Consider the following 27,009-nt stretch of genomic DNA (forward strand, 5'->3'; position numbering starts at 1 on the left):
CCACCCGGACAGCTGATGAAACTGAGGAGTATTTCTGTCTGTAATAAAGCCCTTTTATGGGGAAATAATTGTTCTGATTGGCTGGGCCTGGCTCCACAGTGGGTGGGCCTGGCTCCCAAGTGGGTGGGCCTATGCCCTCCCAGGCCCAGCCATGCTGCGCCTCTGCCCAGTCATGTGAAATCCATAGATTAGGGCCTAATGAATTGATTTAAAATTGACAGATTTCCTTATATGAACTGAAATTGTTGCATGTTGCATTTATATTTTTGTTCAGTATATATTAAACTAAGTACATTTTACTTTAATGTGCAGTGCAAATAAAAATAGTCCAAGTGACTGTGAGAGGTACAGATAGCATTAGGGCATCATTAGTGTGGTAGTAGTGTGACTGTTGACATGTCTGGTCATGTGGCCAGGTAAGAGCTGAAATCAGATCTCTCTCACCTGTCTTTTGTATGCTCAGTCCAGGCGGTAGAATACCTCCACATAATACCTCCACATTGCATTCCAGGACACTGCACAGGCTTTTCCTGAATACAGGGCTTAGTGCCTTTTGAACACCGGATCCACCATCAATGAATGTAGCCTACAGCTGTGTTATAAGGTATATCAAACACCACATCCCCTACTGTATGTTGCTTGGGGGTGATCTGTCATTAAACCTGTGATTTTATTTACTCAGATAAATATATCAAATGTTTGGTGGAAAAAGTATATTATTTTTTTGCTTGATGAATGGAAAATGCTTTATTTATATTAATTAGGAGTAATTTAGACATTTTAGAAGCTTTACAATGTCGACAGGCATGAAGAGGCCTGTGTGTGAAGTCAGTGCATGATTGTGCAAAACAGTAAATAGTGATAACAATGAGTAAAGCTTCATTCCATCAAAAATAAAATGAATGCAGGCAGACTTCAAATAGTCCATAAAAATGTTTGCTGATTTATACAAAGAAAAATCTCCTGCGTCCTCTCCCTGTATGGCATTTTCTTATTTAAATCCGACTAACAGAGATGCAGGGCCCCGGTGCCCACCGACGCATTCCTGCGCGCACCGCACTGGACAGATTTGGCCTACCCGCCAGACCCCACCCGGGCAAAGCACAAGGTGACAGTCGGATGCCCAACGCGCCCTCACCAAGCTCCGACGCGCCCTCACCAAGCTCCGTCCAGTGTGTTGAACCACCTTACCAAAAGTCTGAGAAAATGCAGGTCTTACTCCTTTTTAAACGTCTACATTGTCCACGTCCCCAAGAATGGATCTAATTAAAACGATGCACTCGTCATCATCGCGGAAGCATTGCCAACGTTTCTGAGAGAAGGCTGGAGATGTAGGACCATATGACTTATTGGGGATGGGATGGGAGTCATATAGGATTTCACTTCTCCTATTGGTCCGGGGGCTGACTGTTGACACGCAGACAAAGGAACCTCCTGCCATATAAATAGGACTGATTGGTCTGTAATATTCTAGCATCACGGCAGCAGGTTTCCAATCTTGGAGTTACTCTAGTCACCACAACTGTATGCCTGCTTGAAGTAGTTAAACAGGGCACTGCAGCACAAGGAGTCTGCATGTCTGCTTAGACATGCTCAGCTTTGTGGATAACCGGATTCTGTTGCTGCTTGCAGTAACTTCATTTCTAGCATCATGCCAATGTAAGTTTGATATGTTTTGTCTTTTACCGAGGATTTTTGTCCTGTTTTAAGAGTTCAGGAGGACCTTACAGCGCTTATGCTTGGCTTTTATATGGAACTTACTTGGAAATAACCCGAGGACCGCTAAAAGTTCATTTGAGGGCTTCCCTCTGGCTATATAAAACCGAACGGATGCTGGTCATTTCGGTGGATTCTTCATTCTTTTTCCGTGGATACAGTTGCCAATTGATTAGTCTCCGAGAGAGAAACGCACTGATGAAAAAAAGTTATCACAGCCTTGAAAGAATCGTTTAAAGTTGTTAATTTAGTGGTTTTGAATAGATTTTAGAACAATGGAGCTACCAACATTTAGACAACAATTGGAATTTATCTGTAAACTTCTAGGATGAAAAGTTTGGGGCGTTGTACATACTGTTCAGAGTCCAGGGAATGAACTTTTATTATAGGGAATTGAAACGCCGCCCCCTGGTGGTCAAATTTAACAGCATCCCCTTTGGCATCAGCCCTCCATGATATATTTTCTATAGAAATACATATAGATCTTTACAAAAGTATAGATTTTCGATCCCAAAATTATTTCGACATATTATTGAGTAACTTAGTGCAAGCTATGGCCTATTTGTTAGGCCTTGTGGAAGAGAAGGCCTTGTGTAGTTAGGTTTAGAGCTATTTCATTGAAATATAGTTACTATTGGTATTATAAGAATAAAGAGCATTATTTTCAAGTAACACAAATGAAATTTGCGTTGTATTTACAAGTAATATAAGTTAAAACAATCTTTTCCATGATGATATTATTTTAATTGTCCAAATGCGTCATCTAGTGGCCACGTAAGGACATGACATCGCAGTATTTTAGAGGAGGTGCGATGTCATCCATCAGCAGGGCAGGACCAAGAGGAACTGGTTGTTATGCCGCATCATAATGAGGACACCACTGAGGCCTAAACAGGAAACGCCTAGGTCATAACAAGCAACATAAGTTGATAGTTCTTCAAAACTATTGACAATGTTTCTTGAATTAAATCTATTTTCATCTAATTTAGTAATTTAGACCAATGTAGTAATTTAGACTCCTCTAAATCAAGTTGCCATACATAGAAAAGAATAGGCAAGGATGCAATACAAAAGCATAGGATAGCATATGACAGGATATAATTTACTTAGGTAGACTATAGTGAATGCTGATCACTTAATTTATAGTAGTACATCCATATTCAGTACCTAATTACACAAGGCTTATTTCTGGTCTTCTCTCCACCACAAGTTGTTTTCCTCAGGGGATGTGGATACACAGGCCTTTGAAACCTGTAAAAACCTGACTGCTGGCTGCTTGGCTAGTGTGTAAATGACACTGACATTTCCAGTCTGTGAGCAGTGATGCATGAAAAATAATTCAGTCACATTTGAAGATTTTAATTTTTCCCAAAGATGGATGCTGTTGAATTTTAGTAGCTACTTCAGACCTATATATGACCCAATGTTGTTGTTGACAAAACTCTATTGAATATTGTAGAAGCTTGGCCGCATTTATATGGACAGCTTTGATACCTCTCACCTTTTATATGGCTTTGGTTGTTTTTGTCAGATTGCCTTTTAGGTACTTATCATCCTAATCTTTCTAATCTTTGTGTATATAATAATAATAATAATATGCCATTTAGCAGACGCTTTTATCCAAAGCGACTTACAGTCATGTATATTCTGGAAACAAAGAACAACAGTTATTTTGCTATCTACAAAGGAAAATAAGGCATTTTGCATTGGACAAATGGGTCACAAGAAGAAATAATTTAGATTGCTACAGAAACTATTTTACTATGTTAGTGATCATGTTCTAACTGAGTATGCCTTTTTCCTCCTCCCCCTCCTCCTCCTCCTCCTCCTCCTCCTCCTCCTCCTCCTCCTCCTCCCCCTCCTTGTTGAAACATCACAGCGGTTAGTACATGTGCATGATATTATCTATCAAAACAGCTTTTAGAAGATATTTTACCTTTTTGCATCTTGTCTGTTGGTTCCAAGTTCCAGCTAATATCCGGTGAAAAGATCCCTCTGTCGACAATTTGAGCAATCTCAACTATAGCAGAGTATTTCAGTTTGATTTTAGTCTACCTCTGAAGAGGGTTATTTTTTCTTCACTTGCTGCCAATGAATAGGTGAGGCTCCTATTGGTCAGGGGTAGTGTCAGTGAAAGTTAAAACCGCCAGTGCTGGTTTACCCATGGGGCCGCTGGGCACAACGGGCCCTTTAATAGGATCAGGAAGAGGTTTGAAAGCTAAACATGGCAGAGACATTCCAGGCCCATATTCAGTAAGTCTGATCTAGGATCAGTTTAGCCTTTTAGATCATCATTTATAAAATTATGTGGATGGGGGGACCTGATCCTAGATCAGCATTCCTACTATGAGAAGCTTTTTTAACACAGGCCCTGGATTTGGCCTGTATTATATCAGATGTTTTTTTTACAGTATAAAGGAAGAGTTGCTTGTTTAGAATGGTCTGTTATAGTTGAGATTGTTACAAATTGCTCACCTGGATATTGTTTCTCAGCAGTTATATTGGCATTCTGATACTTTAAAGGGGCAGTGTGTCTATAAGGTTCATTGATTATGATTGATTGATTGATTGATTGATTGATTGATTGGCCTATACACCTGCATAGCCTTCTGCCATGCAACATCAATCTGGATTTGGCATTAGATCATTGACCCAGCTCCATAGTGCACCTTTAAACATCTCTCTGCAATAGTGATTAAGATGACATTATATCTTTATGTGCTGTTATCTGTTTGATATAGTTAGCTGCACAAGCATGTGACTTATAATATACACTTATGCATGCAATACTGTGTTATGACACTGGCAACTAATATGCTTTGTTGGCAAAAAAGAGAGATGAGAAAACTGATGTACGGTTGATATAGCCTACACGTTGAATGACATAAGAAATGTAGGAAAGACTGAATAAATAAATGTGAAATTTATTTATCTTCTTTTCTATTTAGGGGGGACTCAAGGTGAGCAAACATGTTCTTATGTGTAATTTAAAAGTGTGGCATATCTAAACTTTGAGGCTCAGGATTACTCAAAGGTCAAAGGTCAAGTGTACTGAGAGGCCGAGTCAGTATGCGCTGTTGACTCATACAGTAACGTTAATGTGTTGACATGCTTGTCCTCAAACTGTAAGGGCAAGTTTGTTTATGTACACATTATGACACATTGCAGTCTACCTTCTAATGCTTGAACTCAATTAAAGGAAAAATCCACTCAAAAATGATCTTTTGGTATTTTTTTCATTCATCCACTGTTGATACAGTCCCAAAATGTTTTTCATGTCAGCAGTCAAGTTTTTAAGATATTGGACTTTCAAGAAGCAAAGTGTCACCGGCCACATCATCATGATGATGCAAAATGCATCATGATGATGTGGCCATGATGATGTGGCTGGTGACGCTTTGCTTCCAATATCTTGAAAACTTGACTGCTGACATGCAAACCATTTTGGGACTGTATCAACAATGGATTAATGAAACAAATACCAAAATATAGTTTGCGTGGATTTTTCCTTTAACATTGATGCAATCATCTATTTGAGATTAGGGTCTATGACCAGCTTTGCTAGAAGCACTGATAAGCTTTTAAAATGTATATTTGAGTGGTTTGTCTTGTCTTGTATGTTTGTCTGATTGAGATATTTTCCCACCATAGGGCCCAACAGGAGAGAAAGGACCTCGAGGTGACAGGGTAAGCAAAGAAAACCCAGCTGTTTTGTGTGAACTTTAAAATGCTTCGACATTTTCCTTGTTCAATAATTATTGTAATTTTCCTTTGGTGTGTAGATGTTGTATGTTAGGTGTCTGTAAGTTACTACACTTGTTTAAATGCACATTTCTGAGAGGGCTACACAACATACTTTGACCCTGTTGTGGCCACACCCCTTATTCACATGGCATAGAGGCCTATATCCTCGATGTTGACAACGATATTATTGGATGTATTTTTACCCAGATATATTATAAACATATAAGCAAATAAATATTATTTTAAAATGGCTTTAAATCAATTATACATCACTATGTAAATTGTAATAATTTTGTAATAATTTTGCTTATGTAATAATGTAGAATGTGTTGTTTTCCCATTTTTCTATAGTGTACAGTAGAGCACTTACAGTATGTTACAGGACTGGGCAACATCACAACAGAAAACTAAACAAAAATAGAAAGTCATCATAAACAACATCAGAGGATGAAGAACATTTCCAGCGGAATTACAGCATAAATATGTATAGAATATAAAGTATTTTAGCTCAAAGATTTCTTTAAATAATACGTTGTTTCTATCTCTCTCTCAGGGTCCCCAAGGCCGTAATGGAAGAGATGGTAAACCTGGACTCCCCGGCGTTGCCGGCCCCCCTGGTCCCCCTGGACTTGGAGGAGTAAGTTCACCTATATCATTATGTCCCTCATTTTCTCACTCTAAAAATGACCATATTTTCTCTCAAAGAATTTCAGTCAGTTTTTGCACTCAAATGGCTGACAGTTCTGTAACAAATGTTTTCACTGGCTGTCATTTTTCTCTCAGAAAATGGAGGACATTTTGAACTCTTAACGTGACCAAAAAGACTCGTTGGTTTTGGTGTGTTACCGGGGCATGGCACTTGGTTCCTCTTTCAAATCAGCCATGTTAAAAGTGTTCAGAGTGTCCCTTGAAGTACCTAGTACTCTCTAGGGATGAGTTCAATTGGGTGGTCTTGACCCCATGACCTCATACCCTTATGACCTTATACCCTGTTGACCTATGACCCTTTGACCCCACAATGACCCCCTGACACAGTAAAGCATAAACATGGCTTACACACACAACACGGTGATTGGAGGTTCCAATGACCTTATATTCTGAGATTATTTCGTTTTAGACCTAAAAGTTATTTTCAATACTGGGACAGTTTGTCAATATTGTTCATCATGGTTGACCCTAAGGACTACTACTCTCATGTCTCAAGACCCTCAATCGAACATCTGGGATTAACCAATGGAATTATGACTACTATGCGATTAGTATTTGTCAAACATGGCTTTTATTAATTGTTCATTTCTGTGATAATAATGTGTGTCCCTGTTTTGTTTTGCCAGAACTTTGCTGCTCAGTTTGATGGAGGAAAAGGCAGCGACCCCGGACCTGGACCCATGGTGAGGCCCCCAAACACAAGAGAGAGAGGGTGACCCTGAATTAACCCTAAATTAAACCCTCACCCCTAACCAGTTGCCACAATCCTGTATGCCCTACCTACTTACATTTACATTTTAGTAATTTAGCAGACACTCTTATCCAGAGCGACTTACAGTTAGTGAGTGCATAGATTTTCATACTGGCCCCCCGTGGGAAACGAACCCACAACCCTGGCGTTGCAAGTGCCATGCTCTACTTGGCACTAGCCCCTGGCACTGTCCCTGCTTAGCCCTTAGGCCCTATTCCCTTGGCACTGTCCCTGCTTAGCCCTTAGGCCCTATTCCCTTGGCACTGTCCCTGCTTAGCCCTTAGGCCCTATTCCCTTGGCACTGTCCCTGCTTAGCCCTTAGGCCCTATTCCCTTGGCACTGTCCCTGCTTAGCCCTTAGGCCCTATTCCCTTGGCACTGTCCCTGCTTAGCCCTTAGGCCCTATTCCCTTGGCATTGTCCCTGCTTAGCCCTTAGGCCCTATTCCCTTGGCATTGTCCCTGCTTAGCCCTTAGGCCCTATTCCCTTGGCACTGTCCCTGCTTAGCCCTTAGGCCCTATTCCCTTGGCACTGTCCCTGCTTAGCCCTTAGGCCCTATTCCCTTGGCACTGTCCCTGCTTAGCCCTTAGGCCCTATTCCCTTGGCATTGTCCCTGCTTAGCCCTTAGGCCCTATTCCCTTGGCATTGTCCCTGCTTAGCCCTTAGGCCCTATTCCCTTGGCATTGTCCCTGCTTAGCCCTTAGGCCCTATTCCCTTGGCACTGTCCCTGCTTAGCCCTTAGGCCCTATTCCCTTGGCACTGTCCCTGCTTAGCCCTTAGGCCCTATTCCCTTGGCATTGTCCCTGCTTAGCCCTTAGGCCCTATTCCCTTGGCATTGTCCCTGCTTAGCCCTTAGGCCCTATTCCCTTGGCACTGTCCCTGCTTAGCCCTTAGGCCCTATTCCCTTGGCATTGTCCCTGCTTAGCCCTTAGGCCCTATTCCCTTGGCATTGTCCCTGCTTAGCCCTTAGGCCCTATTCCCTTGGCATTGTCCCTGCTTAGCCCTTAGGCCCTATTCCCTTGGCACTAGTTCTTGCCTAACCCCTGACCCCTAGGCATTTGTGTGGATCTGATAAGATGGATGTAAGCAAGCAATGTTGTGAAAATTCCACCTGGCCTATCGGAGGGCAAGGTAGAGTTATAACCGCGAAGCTGATAGCCTTTCCTAATCTTATTACATTTACATTTTAGTCATTTAGCAGACGCTCTTATCCAGAGCAACTTACATGAGGAATTAGGGTTAAGTGGCTTGCTCAAGGGTACATCGACAGATTTTTCACCTAGTCGGCTCGGGCATTAGAACCAGCGACCTTTCGGTTACTGGCACAACGCTCTTAACCACTAAGCTACCTGCCTATGGAGTAGGGTTTATTTTGGGATTCAGCAGCCAGAAACAGCATTGTAGATCATGTGCTGTTACGACACTGATCATAACCTCTTCATCGTCCAGCATGGAACAGCTGTCAGAATATTACACCAAACTCTGGACATGATAGGTGCACTGCAGTTATTTCTTCATCTGTTGCTGTGACCCCTCTCTACTCTGTAGAGATACGTGAAGATACATAGCTAAGTGTTTACCAATAGAATACCAATTCGGTAATTATGAATAATGTATTACCAATTTATTCTCTTCTTCCCAAATCATTTAAGATTTCAATTTGGATAAGATCTCACACAGCCTTCCTCTGCTATTTTATGCAAAAGTTTTTGTTCGCCATATTTTCAATTTCATTCCCCCCTACACTGATTCATATCCAAATTGGACGTCCATTTTGATTGAACAGTATTGAGATCATGTACAGTAGCTTTACTTTGATCTGATGTCAATTTCTTTCCTCAGGGTTTGATGGGATCTAGAGGACCCAACGGACCTCCCGGAGCCCCTGTAAGTATTTCTCAAATATGTCAAATGACTCAATGTCTTTTTCTCATATAAACTCAACACGAAGGCCAGGAAGTTTTCCTGACTCAGTGACCTTGCCAGGAAAAACCCACAGGCCCTAGTACAGCCCCTAACTAGGACCCCTACTATAGCCCCTAACTAGGACCCCTACTATAGCCCCTAACTAGGACCCCTACTATAGCCCCTAACTAGGACCCCTACTATGACCCCTAACCCACAGGACTTAGTTTATCCTCTAACTAGGGCCCAGTGTTTCCCCTGGTCAGATCACATGTTCAGTCCTGGTTCTACTCATCACACCTAACTGGATCACATAGTAATAAAACAATGTCTCATTTGGATAAATCGACTCACTGTTGTGTCGTTTTCCTATCAACAGGGACCCCAAGGATTCACAGGACATGCTGGAGAGCCTGGAGAGCCCGGACAAACTGTAAGATAACTCTCTCATGGAAACTCTCACCCACTGTTACATTTGGTCTATAACAGGTTGATCAGAGCTCAGCCTGATACTCTATACGCATCCCTTACTCTCTCTCCTCCACCCCTTATCCCACATCTTCAACAATGTCCCATATGTAGTATAGTTATAATCCAACACGGCACGACCCAGTGATACCCCATAGTCAATTTGGACTAAACAGATATTCATTTCTCACACGACCCAGTGATACCCCATAGTCAATTTGGACTAAACAGATATTCATTTCTCACACGACCCAGTGATACCCCATAGTCAATTTGGACTAAACAGATATTCATTTCTCACACGACCCAGTGATACCCCATAGTCAATTTGGACTAAACAGATATTCATTTCTCACACGACCCAGTGATACCCCATAGTCAATTTGGACTAAACAGATATTCATTTCTCATATCTGTCCATGCGCAGGTGTACCAATACAGTAGGTTAACAATTTCAACTCTACAGACACAGATGCAGCCATCAACACTACACCGCTACACAGAAAGCCAACATAGAACCTGGAACACAGAATTTGACTATGACCTATGACCTTAACCCTGAACTCTGACTTCTCTCTCATCCAAGGGCTCTGTTGGTGCTCGTGGACCTCCTGGATCCGCTGGCAAGCCCGGTGAGGATGTAAGTAAACAGTTAAAATCCTCTGTGTTATTTTGGTCTAACGTTTGGTCTAATAACTTCCTACCTGTGGCACTACTTGCCTACTGGGGCGATTAGTGAATGTGGAAAATGCAACAGACATATGCTATCATGATAGTGGACCTACAGTATACACATCTAATGCAGCTTGTCTGTTCAATTGTAGGGTAACAACGGCAGACCTGGCAAGCCTGGTGACAGAGGTGGCCCCGGAACTCAGGTAAGGGCAATATCCAGAGCTGACAGACAGTTAACAAAATATACATTGACACTAAATATACATTAACCCATAAAGTGTTATCACGTAAAACTTGCAGACACAGACAGACAGACATTTTTCTAACCTCTTCTCTCCCTCCTCTGTAGGGTGCTCGTGGATTCCCCGGAACTCCTGGACTTCCTGGAATGAAGGGACACAGAGTGAGTATTTACATTAATACCTACCTGGCCCTGCCTCTCCTAACGACCTCCCAACGACCCTGTTATACAGTATACCTGTTCTGTCCTGGAGACACACCTGGGTAGCCTTCAGGAGGGTGCAACGCTCTGAAGGTTACAGATAGAGATTACTTGTATAGAGCTGACATGAATCTCCTTTCCACATTACAGAAAATCATGTTCTGTTCTACGTCATACATTTCTATCTGGATGTTCTGTAACGTTGCACCCCACTGAATGTGACCCAGTCACACACTTCCCTTGTAGTACTCATCTCAAATGACACCCTATTCCCTATTTAGAACACTACTTCTGACTTATGTGGCTCTGGTCAAGTGCACTATGAAGGGAATAACGTGTATTTTTTTAGATATAGTCTTTAGAAAAGACTAGTAATGATTGGAAATTAGGAGGAGTTTTGTCCCATGAGAAACTGAGCGAAAATGCATCCCACATCAAAAAGAATACAAGAAGCAGAGATCTCTAGATATTCCCTCACCAGATAATCAATATGATCTGAACGATAAGGGGGGGGGGGGGGGGGGGGGTATTTGTTTCCTGTTCTTAATTGATTTTAGACTATAAGAATTGTGTATTGTCTCAGGATGCTAACCTGTTCTCTCTGTGCTCCAGGGTTACAATGGTCTGGATGGACGCAAAGGAGAGCCTGGTTCAGCTGGTGCTAAGGTAACGTTGCAGCCACAGTACATCCTCCTCAATCACAACCTCATTCCTTTATCCCTGTAAAACCCCACAAATAATCACAACCTCATTCCTTTATCCCTGTCAAACCCCACAAATAATCACAACCTCATTCCTTTATCCCTGTCAAACCCCACAAAATAATCACAACCTCATTCCTTTATCCCTGTCAAACCCCACAAATAATCACAACCTCATTCCTTTATCCCTGTCAAACCCCACAAATAATCACAACCTCATTGCTTTATCCCTGTCAAACCCCACAAATAATCACAACCTCATTCCTTTATCCCTGTCAAACCCCACAAATAATCACAACCTCATTCCTTGATCCCTGTCAAACCCCACAAATAATCACAACCTCATTCCTTTATCCCTGTCAAACCCCACAAATAATCACAACCTCATTCCTTTATCCCTGTCAAACCCCACAAATAATCACAACCTCATTCCTTTATCCCTGTCAAACCCCACAAATAATCACAACCTCATTCCTTTATCCCTGTCAAACCCCACAAATTGCACAGGAGGCCTAATGCAGAGGTGTAACAGGGATTTAGCTTTCATCTTTGTGGGCCGGTTTCCCGGACACAGATTAAGCCTAGCCCTGAACTAAAAAATACTTTCAATAGAGAGATCCATTGTGCAAGCTTTTGACTCAACGTATAGGATTAATCTGGGTCCGGAAAACCGACCCTGTAACACCTAAAAGTAAAGTCAATTTCACATACAGTTGCACATTTTAGTGCAAGTTTTTTCGCAATCACTCTACATTGATAGCGGTTACTCAAATATCTGTGTTTGTTTTTTCACTCGTTCACCATAGTACCTACATATTTATTCTAAATCTCAGAGAATTACATTTCTATTACACCCATGCTTACCAATCCAGATATATCCCAGTGTTCACACCGTTCGTAACCTACGACCTCCTGTCATCTGAATACGTGTTCTCCTGCTTCTCCCATAGGGTGAGACTGGTGCCCATGGAGCTAATGGAAACCCAGGATCAGCTGTAAGTTCACACATTACGTCACCCTTCACTTTTTCATCATATTGTTCCCTAGAGGAAAATGTCAAAATAAGCATGTTGTCAGGTGTCAGCCCAAGGCATATGTATCACTAATGAAACATGTCACCTGCATAGCCGAGTCTGAATGTACCTCACATTGATTCTTTACCGTTTGTCACATGCAAAATACATTGCATTCACATAGCTGATTGCAAAGGAAACACAGTGGAGATGAGTACTTGCTGTGTCCTCTTCACTGTCTACTGATCACCAATCAATATGTATTATCCTAGTTGGGAAATCAAATGTACAACCAGTAATATATCATATACAATATATACTCACTACATACACGCACAAAAAAATATATATATAATTGTGCACTCAAACATACTCTCTCTCCCTCTCTCCCTCTCTCTCGATCGCTCTCTGCCTCTCTTCCCCACCCCAGGGTTCTCGTGGTCTGAATGGTGAGAGAGGCCGTGCCGGCCCTGCTGGCCCTGCAGGTGCCCGTGGTGCTGATGGAAGCAGTGGACCCAGCGGCCCTGCTGTGAGTGCTACTTCTCCTTTGACCCCATAACCTCTGACCCCTTAACCTAATGGATCACCTAGGAGTGACCCCTCTGTAGAAGTTACTGTATCTTTAGGCCCAGACCTGATCTAGGATCAGCTTATCCCTCTTGTAATCCTAACCTAAATCACTACAGGTGGAAATGCTAAAACTGAAGTTAGATCGTCCGCTTCTAGGGGTAGCTTCATCTTACAACACTTACTGTAACCCTTGACCTCTATTTCACTATGTCCTCTCTCTATTTCCTGTTTCCCAGGGTCCTCTTGGAGCAGCTGGCCCCCCTGGTTTCCCTGGAGCCCCTGGCCCCAAGGTGAGTGTGATGTCATCATGGTCATCTCCAGAGCATTTCTTTATGATCACAATCCTTAGAATATCATCCTCCGAATATCATCCGTAGAATATCATGGACATTATTAGTGTGGACACCAGAGAAGATTCCCAGATTCCCAGTTCTGAGAACTGTAGAAGCACATCTAAGGAGCTTTCTCAACACCCATCATGATTCTCTAATTTGTTATCACTATCCAATAATCTGATTGGTTTACTGTCTAAAGGGATCAATCATCTTGACCAAACTAATGATTCCATACATAGTATTCCCATGAGGATTTATATACCATCAAACATCTATATAACATTATAAAACATCCTATTACCCATTTGACTGGATTGTGTGACTTAGAGAATATGTTACTGTTTTGTAACAGGGAGAGATTGGAGCTGCTGGATCCAATGGCCCATCCGGACCTCAGGGAGGCAGAGGAGAGCCCGGTGTTAATGGAGCCGTTGGCCCCGTCGGTCCCAATGTAAGTATACACTACCAACAAACCACAACATTATCACAGTGTGAAATATGTCATATTGAAGGCTCTCGCTTGGTTTTCTTGTTACCTGTTCCTGAAACACATAATGTAACTCTCTCCAATGGTCATATATATTTTCCATCATGTTGGTTGGTTTCTTGGCGTCTTGGCGTCTCTACACACTTGTCTGTAACACTCGCTCTTTCATTTTCCTCTCCTTGTAGGGTAACCCTGGTAACAACGGTATCAACGGCGCCAAGGGAGCTGCTGTAAGTTTTCTGGTCATAGTTGCATTGTGGGTAGACTAGATTGACAGTTCAAAGGTAATTTAGGGTGAGACAAAGGTCAAGATGTAGAATCTTGTTCACTTGACCCTTGAACTTGTGTTGGCATGATATGAGTTATGAATGAAGCACAACAGTTGACTTATCAGCAAATAGCACACTCAAATAGCATCAACAATGAATCGCTTTAGCTTTAGAATTCATGATGTACAGAAATTAATTCAGTTCCCACATTACATGGAAGTGATATTAGCCATAAGTAACTGTTCTAGTGACACCATTGGATATTGGGTAATGTGATTAGGTAATGTTATGATAATGTTTATGCAGTAGGTGCTTCAGCTGTCTCCTTACTCACCATTTCTTCCATCCTGTGTGTGTGTGTGTGTTCTAGGGTCTCCCCGGTGTTGCTGGAGCCCCTGGTTTCCCAGGCCCAAGAGGAGGTCCCGGCCCCCAGGGCCCCCAAGGATCCACTGGAGCTAGAGGCCTTGGTGTGAGTACCACTGGACCTAAAAAGCAATGCAACACTTTACTAACACAATCTGTATGAATATTGAGGTATTGATCATGTATCTGTGTCTCTTTGACTGCAGGGTGACCCTGGACCCTCTGGACAAAAGGGAGATTCTGGTGCTAAGGGAGAGCCTGTAAGTATCCATGCTACTGCTGTTTAGCAGTATAGTTGTGCTGTATCATTATGCCAGTACATGGTGTGTGTTTGTGTCAGTCTTTAAGGTCTCTGCTTTCTCCTTCAGGGTCACTCTGGTGTCCAGGGTGCCGCTGGTCCCGCTGGTGAGGAGGGCAAGAGAGGCTCAACTGGCGAGGCTGGTGCCACCGGGCCCGCTGGTCTGCGTGGAGCTAGAGTGAGTATGTCATACCAGACCCAGTCTGGGGGTAAAATCTTGGTGTATTTGCTATAAGGTGCAGGTGAGTGGTTATGGTTGACTTATGTCTGTCTGTCTGTCTGTCTGTCTGTCTGTCTGTCTGTCTGTTTGTGTCTTATAGGGAGGTGCTGGAACTCGGGGTCTGCCTGGTCTGGAGGGAAGAGGTGGTCCCATTGTAAGTCTCCCAAAATATTCTGTCTACTAAAAATATTATTAACCATGATGAAAATTGTTCAAAGGCAGGAAGAAAATAGTAAATTTGACCTTGTAATATAGTGACTGTTCTGTTCTCATGGCTTGCTCTTCCTCCCCCCTCTCTCTGCCAGGGTATGCCCGGAGCTCGCGGAGCCACCGGCCCTGGTGGTATCCGTGGACCCCCTGGTGATGCCGGTCGTGCTGGCGAGCCTGGTCTGACTGGAGCCAGAGTAAGTGTCACACGCATCTGTCAATCATAATGTTTCAATAAGATGTGTAATGGATTCTCTGACTGTCTAATCTCTGAACCAAATATAGCATGTGTTCTCTAGCTGTGATGCTGAATGACTAACAAGTTCTGTCTGTTAATAGGGCCTGCCCGGAAACTCTGGACAGGGTGGACCCCCAGGCAAGGAAGGCGCATCTGTAAGTAATTAAACACATCTCCAATATGGATCCTTTCAAACACTGTATATCATAAAATAATAGAATACAATGAAACTGATGGTCATAATAATGGCTTGGTTCAAAGCACTTCCATTGAATTGGTGCTATGGTTACAGTAACCCACCCCATCCACCAACAATGTTAAAACCCACCTAGTGGTGTTGTGCCATATCTGATCCCCGGTGTGTTTTGTGTGTCCTCTTCCAGGGTGCTGCTGGACTGGATGGCCGCACTGGTCCCCCTGGCCCAACTGGACCCAGAGGCCAGCCCGGTAACATTGGATTCCCCGGCCCCAAGGGACCTGGAGTAAGTAGAAACAGGAAGTAGAACCAGGAAGTAAAACCAGGAAGTTGATCTGCTAGCGTGAGATTGGACTGTGAGAGAGACAGCTGGGGTGTTGTTGCACTTCTATGTGGGCAGAATATGACCAAATGAATAAACAGGAAGTGATCTGGAAGGACAGAATATGCTTTTAGGCTTAAAAAGATTGCTATCTATCTTGATGGTCTGTCATCCAACATGAAACGATGATCATCTGACGTTTCCATGGTCTCTTCTTCCTTCTCTCCCTCCAGGGTGAGGCTGGCAAGGGTGGTGATAAGGGACCTACTGGTGCAACTGGTCTGAGAGTAAGTTCCCCCACATCAGACAACATTCATTACATTATCAACTCTCTACTGTTAAAGGCATTCATTTACTACTATGGTAGCCATCTCTCAAATGAGCGGTTGGTAAAGCTAAGTATCCTAAATCTGTGACCTCGTATGACTGATGGGACAGAGCCAAACAGTCAACACAAATGTATTACCTACTCTACATCTATAGTTATTTATTACAATAGAGTTGTGTTTCCTATGAACTCTGACTGAACTACCATGGATCATTGATCATTCACCTGCTGCCAGTGTCAGTGTTTCACCTACCTCTCCCTCTCTCTGCTTAGGGTGGCCCAGGCGCCGATGGCAACAATGGAGCCCCCGGCCCGGCTGGAGTTGTTGTAAGTAGCCTACCCTATATCCTCTAAATACACAGTAATAACTAGAATCTAATCTTACAGTGAATTGTATTGTATTGTATTTGATTTAACTTGATTCACTCCTCTTCTACAGGGTAACACTGGTGAGAAGGGAGAGCAGGGACCCTCTGGTGCTCCTGGTTTCCAGGGTCTGCCCGGCCCCGCTGGACCTGCTGGTGAGGCTGGCAAAGCTGGCAACCAAGTGAGTAACTAAACCTAGAACCTGTGACCTGTAACACAAACCCACTGTACTGCCACAGACACATAAACACTTCCACAAACCCACTGTACTGCCACAGACACATAAACACTTCCACAAACCTACATCCACAAAGCCATAACAAACCAACATCCACAAACACATACATTTACCCTATAACACAAACTTAATAGCAAAATCCATTTTAGTTTATAGAAATGTTACCTCCTTTTCTCTCCATTTCAGTATATTCTCTTTATTCTAATGGTATTCTCACTATGTAATATTTTACACTAACAAAGGAATGTTTTGTAATATTTTGCACTAACAAAGGAATGTTTTGTAATATTTTGCACTAACAAAGGAATGTTTTGTAATATTTTGCACTAACAAAGCATTCATCTCTCAACAGGGTATGCCCGGAGACCAGGGACTCCTTGGACCCGCTGGTGTCAAGGTATGTCCACTCATACCTCTCACAGACCATTAAGTATGATTTCCTGACTGCTGGTCAACCATGCACCTGTTGCCATGCACATTATCCTGTTCACCCATTTACATGTACTCTTAAGTAGGACCCAGGCACTATTCAGGCCTTAACTAGACCCTATCTTTATATACATCTCACACCCACACACCTGTAGTGTATACATACTGTGGTGTGCCCATGACAGAGCCCTGGTGCTGACAGTCGCCCTCTCTCTCTGTCTGTTCCTAGGGAGAGCGTGGAAACCCCGGTCCTGCTGGCTCTGCTGGATCTCAGGGAGCCATCGGTGCTCGTGGACCTGCTGGAACTCCAGGCCCCGATGGTGGCAAGGTGATCACAGCTCTATGAAGGGCTTAGAACCATATTATCATTGTTAATAGGGCAAGGTGATCCCAGCTCTACGAAGGGCTTAGAACCATATTATCGTTGTTAATAGGGCAAGGTGATCCCAGCTCTACGAAGGGCTTAGAACCATATTATCGTTGTTAATAGGGCAAGGTGATCCCAGCTCTATCAAGGGCTTAGAACTATATTATTGTTGTAAACAATGCCCAGAGTTTTTCCTGGTCACCTGGTCAGGTTGTGTGTTCTGGAAAACCTCCTGGCCCTACAGTAGGTATAACCAAAATATATGAACAATAGCTCTGGTAGTACTAATGTATGGTTTTGATGAAGACGCAAACTGATTCTGTATGAGAAATACACCACTGTTCTTTTAAGCACTGTATTCAGATGAAGCTTCTAACCACTCATGGGCTTGCTCCATGAGATGGATAGCTTATAAGTGGAACCATTCTTAACCAATGTCTGTGTTTCAGGGAGAGCCTGGTTCTGTCGGTATTGCTGGTGGCCCCGGACACCAAGGACCCGGTGGCATGCCCGGTGAGCGCGGTGCCGGTGGTACTCCTGGACCCAAGGGTGAGAAGGTAAGTCCCCCCGAATATGCTGCCTGTAAACATATATAAAAAAGTTCAATTTCACGAGGCAAACAGAAATTATGTAAAAAGTTTAATAAAAGCTGTAATTTATGCAAATGATCATTTCTGATGTGCTGATGTGAAATGCAGCGCTTGGTCGTTATTTCACAGTACAAACATTGGGAGAATTGGACATTCTCAGCCTTAATGCAGAATCTTCTCTGATAGACCTTGACTAAAAACAACTGTATATAATGGTTATTTTAAATGAGTGACTAACATGTATTTTCCCCCTTTCCAATCTAGGGTGAGGGTGGACACAGAGGACTTGAGGGTAACATGGGAAGAGATGGCGCCCGTGTAAGTTCCTCTCTCATCTCATTCGGTCACTTTCACAGTGAAAACAACATCCAATAAATTGTTATTCTGTCTCGATTGTGTTTTAGTCTGACTTTGTGCCTTGTGTCTCTTTCTAGGGTGCCCCCGGACCAAGTGGACCCCCTGGACCTTCCGGTGCTAATGGTGAAAAGGTAAACAGCCTGAATATCTGCTCCCTTAGTCCTCAACACATGAAAGGATAGCAAAGGACGATGATGATGATGAGAAATATTGTGGGGCTCACTTAGGGAAGATTTGTCAACGATTATGCACATCCATGAAATCCAAGATGGACTACTGTTCACTGACCTACAGAGGAGGAATAGCGAGCCTCCTTCAAGACTCTTTGGCTCTTCACAAGTAATCAAGATAATGAATTGATCATATTGTTGAGTATGGTCATTATGAATATTTGGACAACAACAAAGGCCTCTGTAGTCCAGACCAGAGAGGACTAGCATATTGGCCCTCCTGTAGCTCAGTTGGTAGAGCATGGCGCTTGCAACGCCAGGGTTGTGGGTTCGTTTCCCACGGGGGGGCAGTATGAAAAATTTATGCACTCACTAATTGTAAGTCGCTCTGGATAAGAGCGTCTGCTAAATGACTAAAATGTCAATTGGATCACGAGCAGCGCCCCACCTGCCACGTCCGTGCTATCCGGGATCCTTGGGATGTCCCTACCCCATTGAAGTTGAAATTATATACAGCTGAAATTTGAAATGATTAAGGTTAGGCTATGGTTAAGGTTAGGGTAGGGGGTAAGGTTAGGGTTTAGGGTATGGATGTCCCAAGGATCCCTGATAGCACTGACCCACCTGCCACAGCTTCTGAATCTAGAACCTCAACATCTCAATCTGCTGGACAGTTTTCAGTAGCACACTGCCAAGGTCCAAACTGCTGATGTCATCTCCAAATGATGGAAACCTGGGTCATGATCAGGAGGGTACACCATAGCGCCAATATTTATTTTTACAATTTGCATCGGAAAACTGCATTTTTGATTGGACAAGCACCTCCCTGTTTCAAAACGTTTTCTCTCATGATGTGCCTACTGGACATGCCCCTGAAAGACAACACTGCCTGGACACCTGCTCCATTATATACCATCACACTTCAAATTCATCTACCAGGATATGGCAACTGATGGTGGTAGACATAATAACGTCATTGTTTTGCCTGGTTTGGAAACAAATAGTAGTTAATACGCTTCAACTTGAATACTGGACATCCCGTGGAACTTGAAAGGCTAGGGTTCATTGATCAAAGTTATGCAGACCATGAAGAAGTATTTTACATCCGAGCCATTTCCAAGCGGATTTTTTTCAGATTTTTGGATTGATATTGATCTTTTTTGGATTGATTGAGCCCTTATATTCTCCATCTTTGCTCTCTTTCAGGGTGAATCTGGCTCCTTCGGCCCTGCCGGACCTGCTGGTCTTCGTGGACCCAATGTAAGTACCTACAACACGTCATAACACGTTATAACACGTTATAACCCATTATAACACATCATAACACGTTATAACACATAACACATTATAACACATAACACATCATAACACATATAACTTAATCTACTCATCACCCCTCAAAGGAATTAAGGACTAACATGATCTACTATTCAGAATGTCTTCCCAAAAGACATTACATCAGTCAACACTATCATGTCATATCAGTGGTTAGTTGACGCTAGATTGTCTGTCTGTCTGGATGGATGTGTATATCTTGACTGTACATGTAGGGTCTCCTCTGACACTTTGTCCCTGTGTTCCTGCTCTGTTTTAGGGAGAGCGTGGAGAGGGTGGACCTGCCGGACCTCCCGGCTTCGCCGGACCCCCTGTAAGTACTGCTTCGATTGATACCCTGAAACCACACATAAACACGTCACATGTATGCATCAAAATATAGTGATTTTCTTTAACATGGAAGCGTATACCCTCAAACATGCACACACACACACACACACATACAACCTCACTCATTCACTGACTGGCAGACTCATACACACACATAGACAAACTTGTTTACGCGCGCCAACACACACACACACACTACCTTGTGTTGCTGCGGCCCTTGTTCTGTGGGTTCTGTTCTGACCCGTGTCTTTGTGTTCCATGCAGGGTTCTGATGGTCAGTCTGGACCTAGAGGAGACAAGGGACCCGCTGGTGGAAAGGGAGACGTCGGCCCCGCCGGCCTTGCTGGACCTGCTGGCCAATCTGGACCTTCTGTAAGTCTCACCCAGAAATGCTATATTACTTACTAACTCACTTGGTTCTCTTCATTCCTAGGTGAAACATAAAGCCCATTCTAACCACCTACTTCAACGGGAATCAACTATATCCATTCACACAGACAGTGGACATCATGTACTGTAAATCCTCACTGGGAATTCTATAATTTAGTGACTTTTCTTGTTTTCTTGTCTAGGGTGCTAGTGGACCCGCTGGCCCCCCTGGTGGTCGTGGTGATGCTGGACCTTCTGTAAGTGCTGTCACTGATATCACACACACACGACACCACAGGAGGCTGCTGAGGGGAGGATGGCTCATAATAATGGCTGGAATGGAGTTAATGGAATGGCATCAACCAAATGGAAACCATTTGTTTTATGTGTTTCATACCATTCCATTAACTCCGTTCCAGCCATTACTATGAGCTCGTCCTCCCCAATTAAGGTGCCACCAGCCGCCTGTAAACGACACCCCATCTCTCTGTGACCCAGTGACCTTGGCTGCTTTCTACCTTTGACCTCTGTGTTCTTTCTCTTCAGGGTCTGACTGGTTTCCCTGGTGCTGCCGGTAGAGTTGGAGGCCCCGGTCCCGCTGTAAGTAAACACACACACACACACACACACACACACACACACACACCTCTCACTTTCTTCCCTCAATAACCACTTGTCCCGTCCTCTTCCCTACACACAGGGTATTACTGGGCCCCCTGGCTCTGCTGGTCCCGCTGGTAAGGATGGCCCTCGTGGTCTCCGTGGTGATCCTGGACCCGGGGGACCTCAGGGAGAGCAGGGACATAGTGGACCCGCTGGTATCGCTGGAGACAAGGGATCCCCTGGAGAGAGCGGTCCTCCCGTAAGTCATCATAGCTCCCATTGAGGCCTCTCAGTAAGCTTCTACTCAAGAATGGATGGGATTTATGTCATGCCTTTCACTAGCCTGGTCCCAGATCTGTTTGTGCTGTTTTGCAATAGGACCATAGGAGTTGGCAAAACAGCACAGAACAGATCTGGGACCAGGCTAGCTTTTCATTTGGTCTCAAAGCATTTTACATTGTTTGGGCTGCTTAACAAAACTAATGGCGATGGGGGAAAGTTTATTGGGTTTCTTTCTCCGTTCTCTGCTTTTCTCCACTCTCACCTCCTGATCTCCTGTCCCTGTTCAGGGTGCTCCTGGTACCCCTGGACCTCAAGGTTTCCTCGGACCCTCTGGCTTCGTTGGTCTGCCTGGTTCCCGTGGTGACAAGGGTCTTCCTGGCGGTCCTGGTGCTGTGGTGAGAACATCACACCTTCTGTTGTTTACAAACATTATTCAAACTGATTTAGCAGACACATCCGACCGCAGAAAGAAAAAAATCTCTGGAGAATGTGCTATTTGGCATATAATATTGAAATGACGTTGATCAAAAATGGGCCAAATCACACTTCTTGAAAATGATAGGCTATTCCAGACTAGTGGAGCCCAGTCAACCATATTTGTCTGCGCTGCAATCCATTGATGAGTTATGGATACAGTACATTGACTGTGTGTTACTATGGTATGTGTTTGTACTGTGTTGACCCTGTGATACTCTGTGCCATTCAGGGTGAGCCTGGTAGACTTGGACCTGCTGGTGCCTCTGGACCCCGTGGTCCCGCTGGTAACATTGGCATGCCCGGTATGACTGGTGCTCAGGGAGAGGCTGGACGTGAGGTAAGGATTGATTGATTGATTGATTGATGTGTTAAACAAGTACTCAGAGCCTGTAAGTAAACACATGGCTCAAAATCGAAATTACAGTTCACCTGCAGTTCCCATGGCAATGCAATTAACATGCTATTGTGTCACCCCACAGGGTAGCCCTGGCAACGATGGACCTCCCGGCCGTCCCGGAACTGCTGGTTTCAAGGTACACTCCTCTCTGTCTTGTGTGGTGTAGGGTGAAGTTGCCCCTAGACGCTGATTTGGGGGTCAGTTTTGCATTTTCCCCACTAATGGTTAAGGTTAGGATTGGGGGAGAGGAAGCTGATTCCATTTTACAGGCTTCATCACAGGAACATTCATATGAACTGACCTTCATATCAGTTGAAACAATGTCTTGAACTTTCAACTTTGAACCTTGAACTTTGCCCCCTTGCAGGGTGACCGTGGTGAGCCTGGTTCTCCTGGAACCCTTGGAAGCTCTGGTCAACCCGGACCCAACGGACCCTCCGGCGCCGTCGGCAGACCTGGAAACCGTGGAGAGTCTGTAAGTTCATATTCACATAAAACAGACATCACTTCTACTCTACACAGAAAAACTGTTACTGTGGTTCCATCTCTAGCATGTTACTGTGGTTCCATCTCTAGCATGTTACTGTGGTTCCATCTCTAGCATGTTACTGTGGTTCCATCTCTAGCATGTTACTGTGGTTCCATCTCTACATCTTCTTCCTCTCTGCCTCTCTAGGGCCCAACTGGAAATGGTGGTCCCGTCGGTGCTGCTGGTGCCCGTGGTGCCCAAGTGAGTACCCAATCCAACCTCATCTTGACTCGGACTGCTGAATTATAACTTGTCAAATCATTTCAACTATTATAGTGCATCGCCGTAGCCTAGTTGTGCCTATACTGTAGGTCTATATGAAATAACGCACCTCTGTTATGGTTCTGTGTCTCCTTGTGTTGTAGGGCCCCGCTGGTTCCCGTGGAGAGAAGGGTGTGGCTGGAGAGAAGGGAGACAGAGGTATGAAGGGTCTGCGTGGACATGGTGGTCTCCAGGGAATGCCCGGACCAAACGTAAGTCATGATGACTGCTCTGACCATCCATCTATCCATCCATCCTTCCATCCATCCATCCATCCATCCATCCATCCATCATGATCTAATCTCATATCCTGAAATATTCCATCCCATATCCTCAAGTTTGTATCAGCTTCTCCATTTTATTTACAGAAGCCTTATAGCCACTTCACATAAATGTGAATAATTTACTGTATTACAATGTTCTTATGCTGTATCTACCCCTGAGGTCTCTAATCTAACCATATCTCTCCCCTACAGTATGCTGTATCTACCCCTGAGGTCTCTAATCTAACCATATCTCTCCCCTCCAGGGACCATCTGGTGAGACTGGCTCTGCTGGTATCACTGGACCTGCTGGACCCAGAGTAAGTAACTAGCGCTATCTACATCAAATGCTCCCTCCATTGTATCTTCCTCCAACTAGACAGATAAAAGACATGTATTGACACCTGTCCTTGTCATCTCCCTCTGCTTGTCTCTAGGGCCCCGCCGGACCCCATGGTCCCCCTGGTAAGGATGGTAGAGCTGGAGGACATGGTGCTATCGGACCTGTTGGACACCGTGGTCCCGCTGGACATCTCGGACCTGCTGTGAGTATATCTAGTACTCACACACCAGCCTCAGTCAGTCAGTCAGTCAGTCAGCCATTCAGCCAGTCAGTAAGTCAGCCAGTCAGCCACACAGTCAGTTAGTCAGTCAGCCAAAAGGCACAGTATTGCCGACAAAGGGGGGTGATCATATAAGCTCTGTGTGAAGGCAGATACTAGCTGTTAACATCCCAACACATAATGTATCTAGGTTGACATATAATTAGCTTAAACATAAATTCACTGATACAAGTTACACTTGTAGCAGGGGAAAGTGAAAATGAGATACTTCTCAGTAGCAGCAGCAGTAGCAGCAGTGACCTTTGACCAAGGTTGAGGTTGTTAACTCTCTTCTCTCACCCACAGGGTCCCCCCGGCTCTCCTGGTCTTCCCGGACCCGCAGGTCCCGCTGGTGGCGGATACGACCAGTCTGGTGGTTACGATGAGTACAGAGCCGACCAGCCCTCTCTCAGGGCCAAGGACTACGAGGTGGACGCCACCATCAAATCCCTAAACTCCCAGATCGAGAACATGCTCACCCCCGAGGGTTCCAAGAAGAACCCCGCCCGTACCTGCAGAGACATCAGACTCAGCCACCCCGAATGGAGCAGTGGTGAGTTGGTGCCACAGACACATCTCTGTCTTTCTCTTTATTGATTGGTTGACTCACTGAGGTGCCTTAGAACCATCATACTCTCTTAACCACTAAAATATCTACTTCCTTGGAGTCTCAACAACTCTCCATCTCTTTATCTATCACTCTACATTTCACTACCAATACTCTCCTTGAGCGATCAAACCCATACAATATTCAGTACAGTATCATGTTGAACCTGAAACTCAAAATGTAAACAACACCTAAACAATGAAAAGTCCCACTGAAGTATTAATAATAGTGTTAGTAGGATTATCAGAGCTAATCAATGTTTCTCTCTCTTGTCCTCCCCTGCAGGTTTCTACTGGATCGACCCCAACCAGGGCTGCATCGCTGACGCTATCAAGGCCCACTGCGACTTCTCCACCGGACACACCTGCATCCACCCTCACCCAGAGAGCATTGCCCGCAAGAACTGGTACAGGAGCTCTGAGAACAAGAAGCACGTCTGGTTCGGAGAGACCATCAACGGTGGTACTGAGGTGAGCAGACTGAACCTGTACTGATTCTAATGACAAGAGCGGACAGTTTGAACATCAGGGGAGGAAGACACATTGATTTGATTGGCACACCAGTCTGATTTTAGCCATATTTTAGTAGTATAGTATAGGCCCATGTTATTGGCTTACATTAATCTCCAGTACCCTTAACATGATCGTATTGGTTCCATTTTAAAGAGATCATCAGACATCTATCTATCTATACGATTCTTCACCAAGGTTTTTTTCTAAATGCTTGAGACCACATCTTGACACTGATCCTGTCTTAATTCCTCCTATGTTGTTTCACAGTTTGCGTACAACGACGAGACCCTGAGCCCTCAGAGCATGGCCACTCAGCTGGCCTTCATGCGTCTCCTGGCCAACCAGGCCACCCAGAACATCACGTACCACTGCAAGAACAGCGTGGCATACATGGACGGAGAGAACGGCAACCTGAAGAAGGCCGTGCTCCTGCAGGGTTCCAATGACGTGGAGCTGAGTGCCGAGGGCAACAGCCGCTTCACTTTCAACGTTCTGGAGGACGGCTGCACTGTAAGTCCCCTTTCTATTTCCACCGCAATGTCTCAAACAATAGCTTTGTTCGTTCTCTCTCTGTGTTCACTCACACAATTAGATGCAGTGCGTGGTGGAAGGGTGAACTCAGGCTCAGGGTCGTTTTATGTAACTTACTGGTTAGTGAAAGAGTTTGGGAATCTGACTCTTTATGTAAAGTATCATAGGCTACTGTAGGGTATTATTGTAAGTGAAGCATTTGTATGTTTTCACGATTTGATATACTGAGTGGGTGCACTGTTCTGATACATGGTTTCTCCTTTTGTCCTACCTCTGCAGAGACACACTGGCCAGTGGAGCAAGACAGTCATTGAATACAGAACAAATAAACCATCTCGCCTGCCCATCCTCGACATTGCACCTTTGGACATTGGTGGAGCTGATCAAGAGTTTGGTTTGGACATTGGCCCAGTCTGTTTCAAATAAATAGACTCATGATCAATTAAAAAAAAGAGAGAAAGAAAGAAAAAAAAGAATCTCTGCCCTTTTTTCTGTGTTGGTTTTATACTGAATGCTGATTTCCTCTGCGCATCCACTTGCTTAAGCTGGGCTCTATCGGAGAGGACCAATGGACTGAACGGAGCGTTGTGCAATGCAAATTAATACAGCAGCCCAAAGAGACGCGGGAAAACACCATGTTGTGGGACATGTCATCATTTTGTAAAAAATAAAAGAAGTGTAATAAAAACGCTGAACGTATGCATCACTTTGTGGTCTTTGTATATCTTCCAACGAGGAGGTTTAAAACCACAAAAAAATTACAAAAAAAGGTTGAAGCTACCTCATGCCTGTGTTTTAGAAAAAAATATTGAGAACCTGTCTGATCCACAACGTAGATGTTACGAGTTCTAAGGCTTCAAGCTCCGTCCTGTATCAAAGGTGCTGAATTACTTGAAGCAGAGACCTATGGTGCTAAACATACAGCTGTGTAGGAGCAGGAAACCACTCTCATTCTTACTGTGTTTCTTTCTTTTGATTTTGACGAGTCTTGCACAGTTCTCCCTGATTAACCCCATTTTAAGCAGGTGGAATTTTCCTAAATCTGGTCTGATGTTTGTCTGGTTTTGACCGTTTCTTTTAGTATTTTTGTTCATTTTTGTCTATAAGTTTTGGTTTGGTTTTGTTCAGACATTTTACTCCTTAAATTCTCCCCCATCAATGCAGTGTTCATGCAGACAGCACATTATTTCATCCATTTTTAATGGATTTTAGGCGGCCTCTCTCTCTCAAAAGAAAAAAACCACAAAGTTTATTGTACCTATTTTGTATATGTGAGATGTTTAAATCAATTGTGAAAAGTTCTGAAATAAAGCATGTCCAATGTTCCCAAACAACACCATTCAATGACTAAAGTGCTTTCATGTTTTATAATGATAATATCATTAAATGAGGTTGGAGTTGAATGATTGATTGTTTTGTGTTTTTGGTTAGATAGAGAAC

General features: G+C 43.9%; 1 protein-coding gene across 1 annotated transcript; it reads left to right on the plus strand.

The window, feature by feature from the left end:
• The first annotated feature begins 1,491 nt into the window (after window positions 1-1,491).
• LOC311123956 (uncharacterized protein) lies at window positions 1,492-26,972 on the plus strand. The gene is given in 49 exon segments (XM_084158235.1): window positions 1,492-1,657; window position 1,659; window positions 5,368-5,403; window positions 6,014-6,097; window positions 6,795-6,851; window positions 8,760-8,804; window positions 9,202-9,255; window positions 9,877-9,930; window positions 10,115-10,168; window positions 10,315-10,368; window positions 11,020-11,073; window positions 12,059-12,103; window positions 12,552-12,650; window positions 12,928-12,981; window positions 13,379-13,477; window positions 13,699-13,743; window positions 14,153-14,251; window positions 14,352-14,405; window positions 14,514-14,621; window positions 14,764-14,817; window positions 14,969-15,067; window positions 15,210-15,263; window positions 15,492-15,590; window positions 15,860-15,913; window positions 16,228-16,281; window positions 16,394-16,501; window positions 16,911-16,955; window positions 17,217-17,315; window positions 17,804-17,911; window positions 18,209-18,262; window positions 18,379-18,432; window positions 19,678-19,731; window positions 20,066-20,119; window positions 20,401-20,508; window positions 20,709-20,762; window positions 21,052-21,105; window positions 21,206-21,367; window positions 21,678-21,785; window positions 22,097-22,204; window positions 22,347-22,400; window positions 22,632-22,739; window positions 22,941-22,994; window positions 23,159-23,266; window positions 23,584-23,637; window positions 23,755-23,862; window positions 24,226-24,472; window positions 24,812-24,996; window positions 25,306-25,548; window positions 25,849-26,972. Coding segments are annotated over 49 exon segments (4,056 nt in total). The 5' UTR covers window positions 1,492-1,589; the 3' UTR covers window positions 25,996-26,972.
• Window positions 26,973-27,009: the final 37 nt, after the last annotated feature.

Source organism: Coregonus lavaretus (assembly GCF_964263955.1).
Source record: "Coregonus lavaretus genome assembly, chromosome: 3".
Taxonomy (NCBI): Eukaryota; Metazoa; Chordata; class Actinopteri; order Salmoniformes; family Salmonidae; genus Coregonus; species Coregonus lavaretus.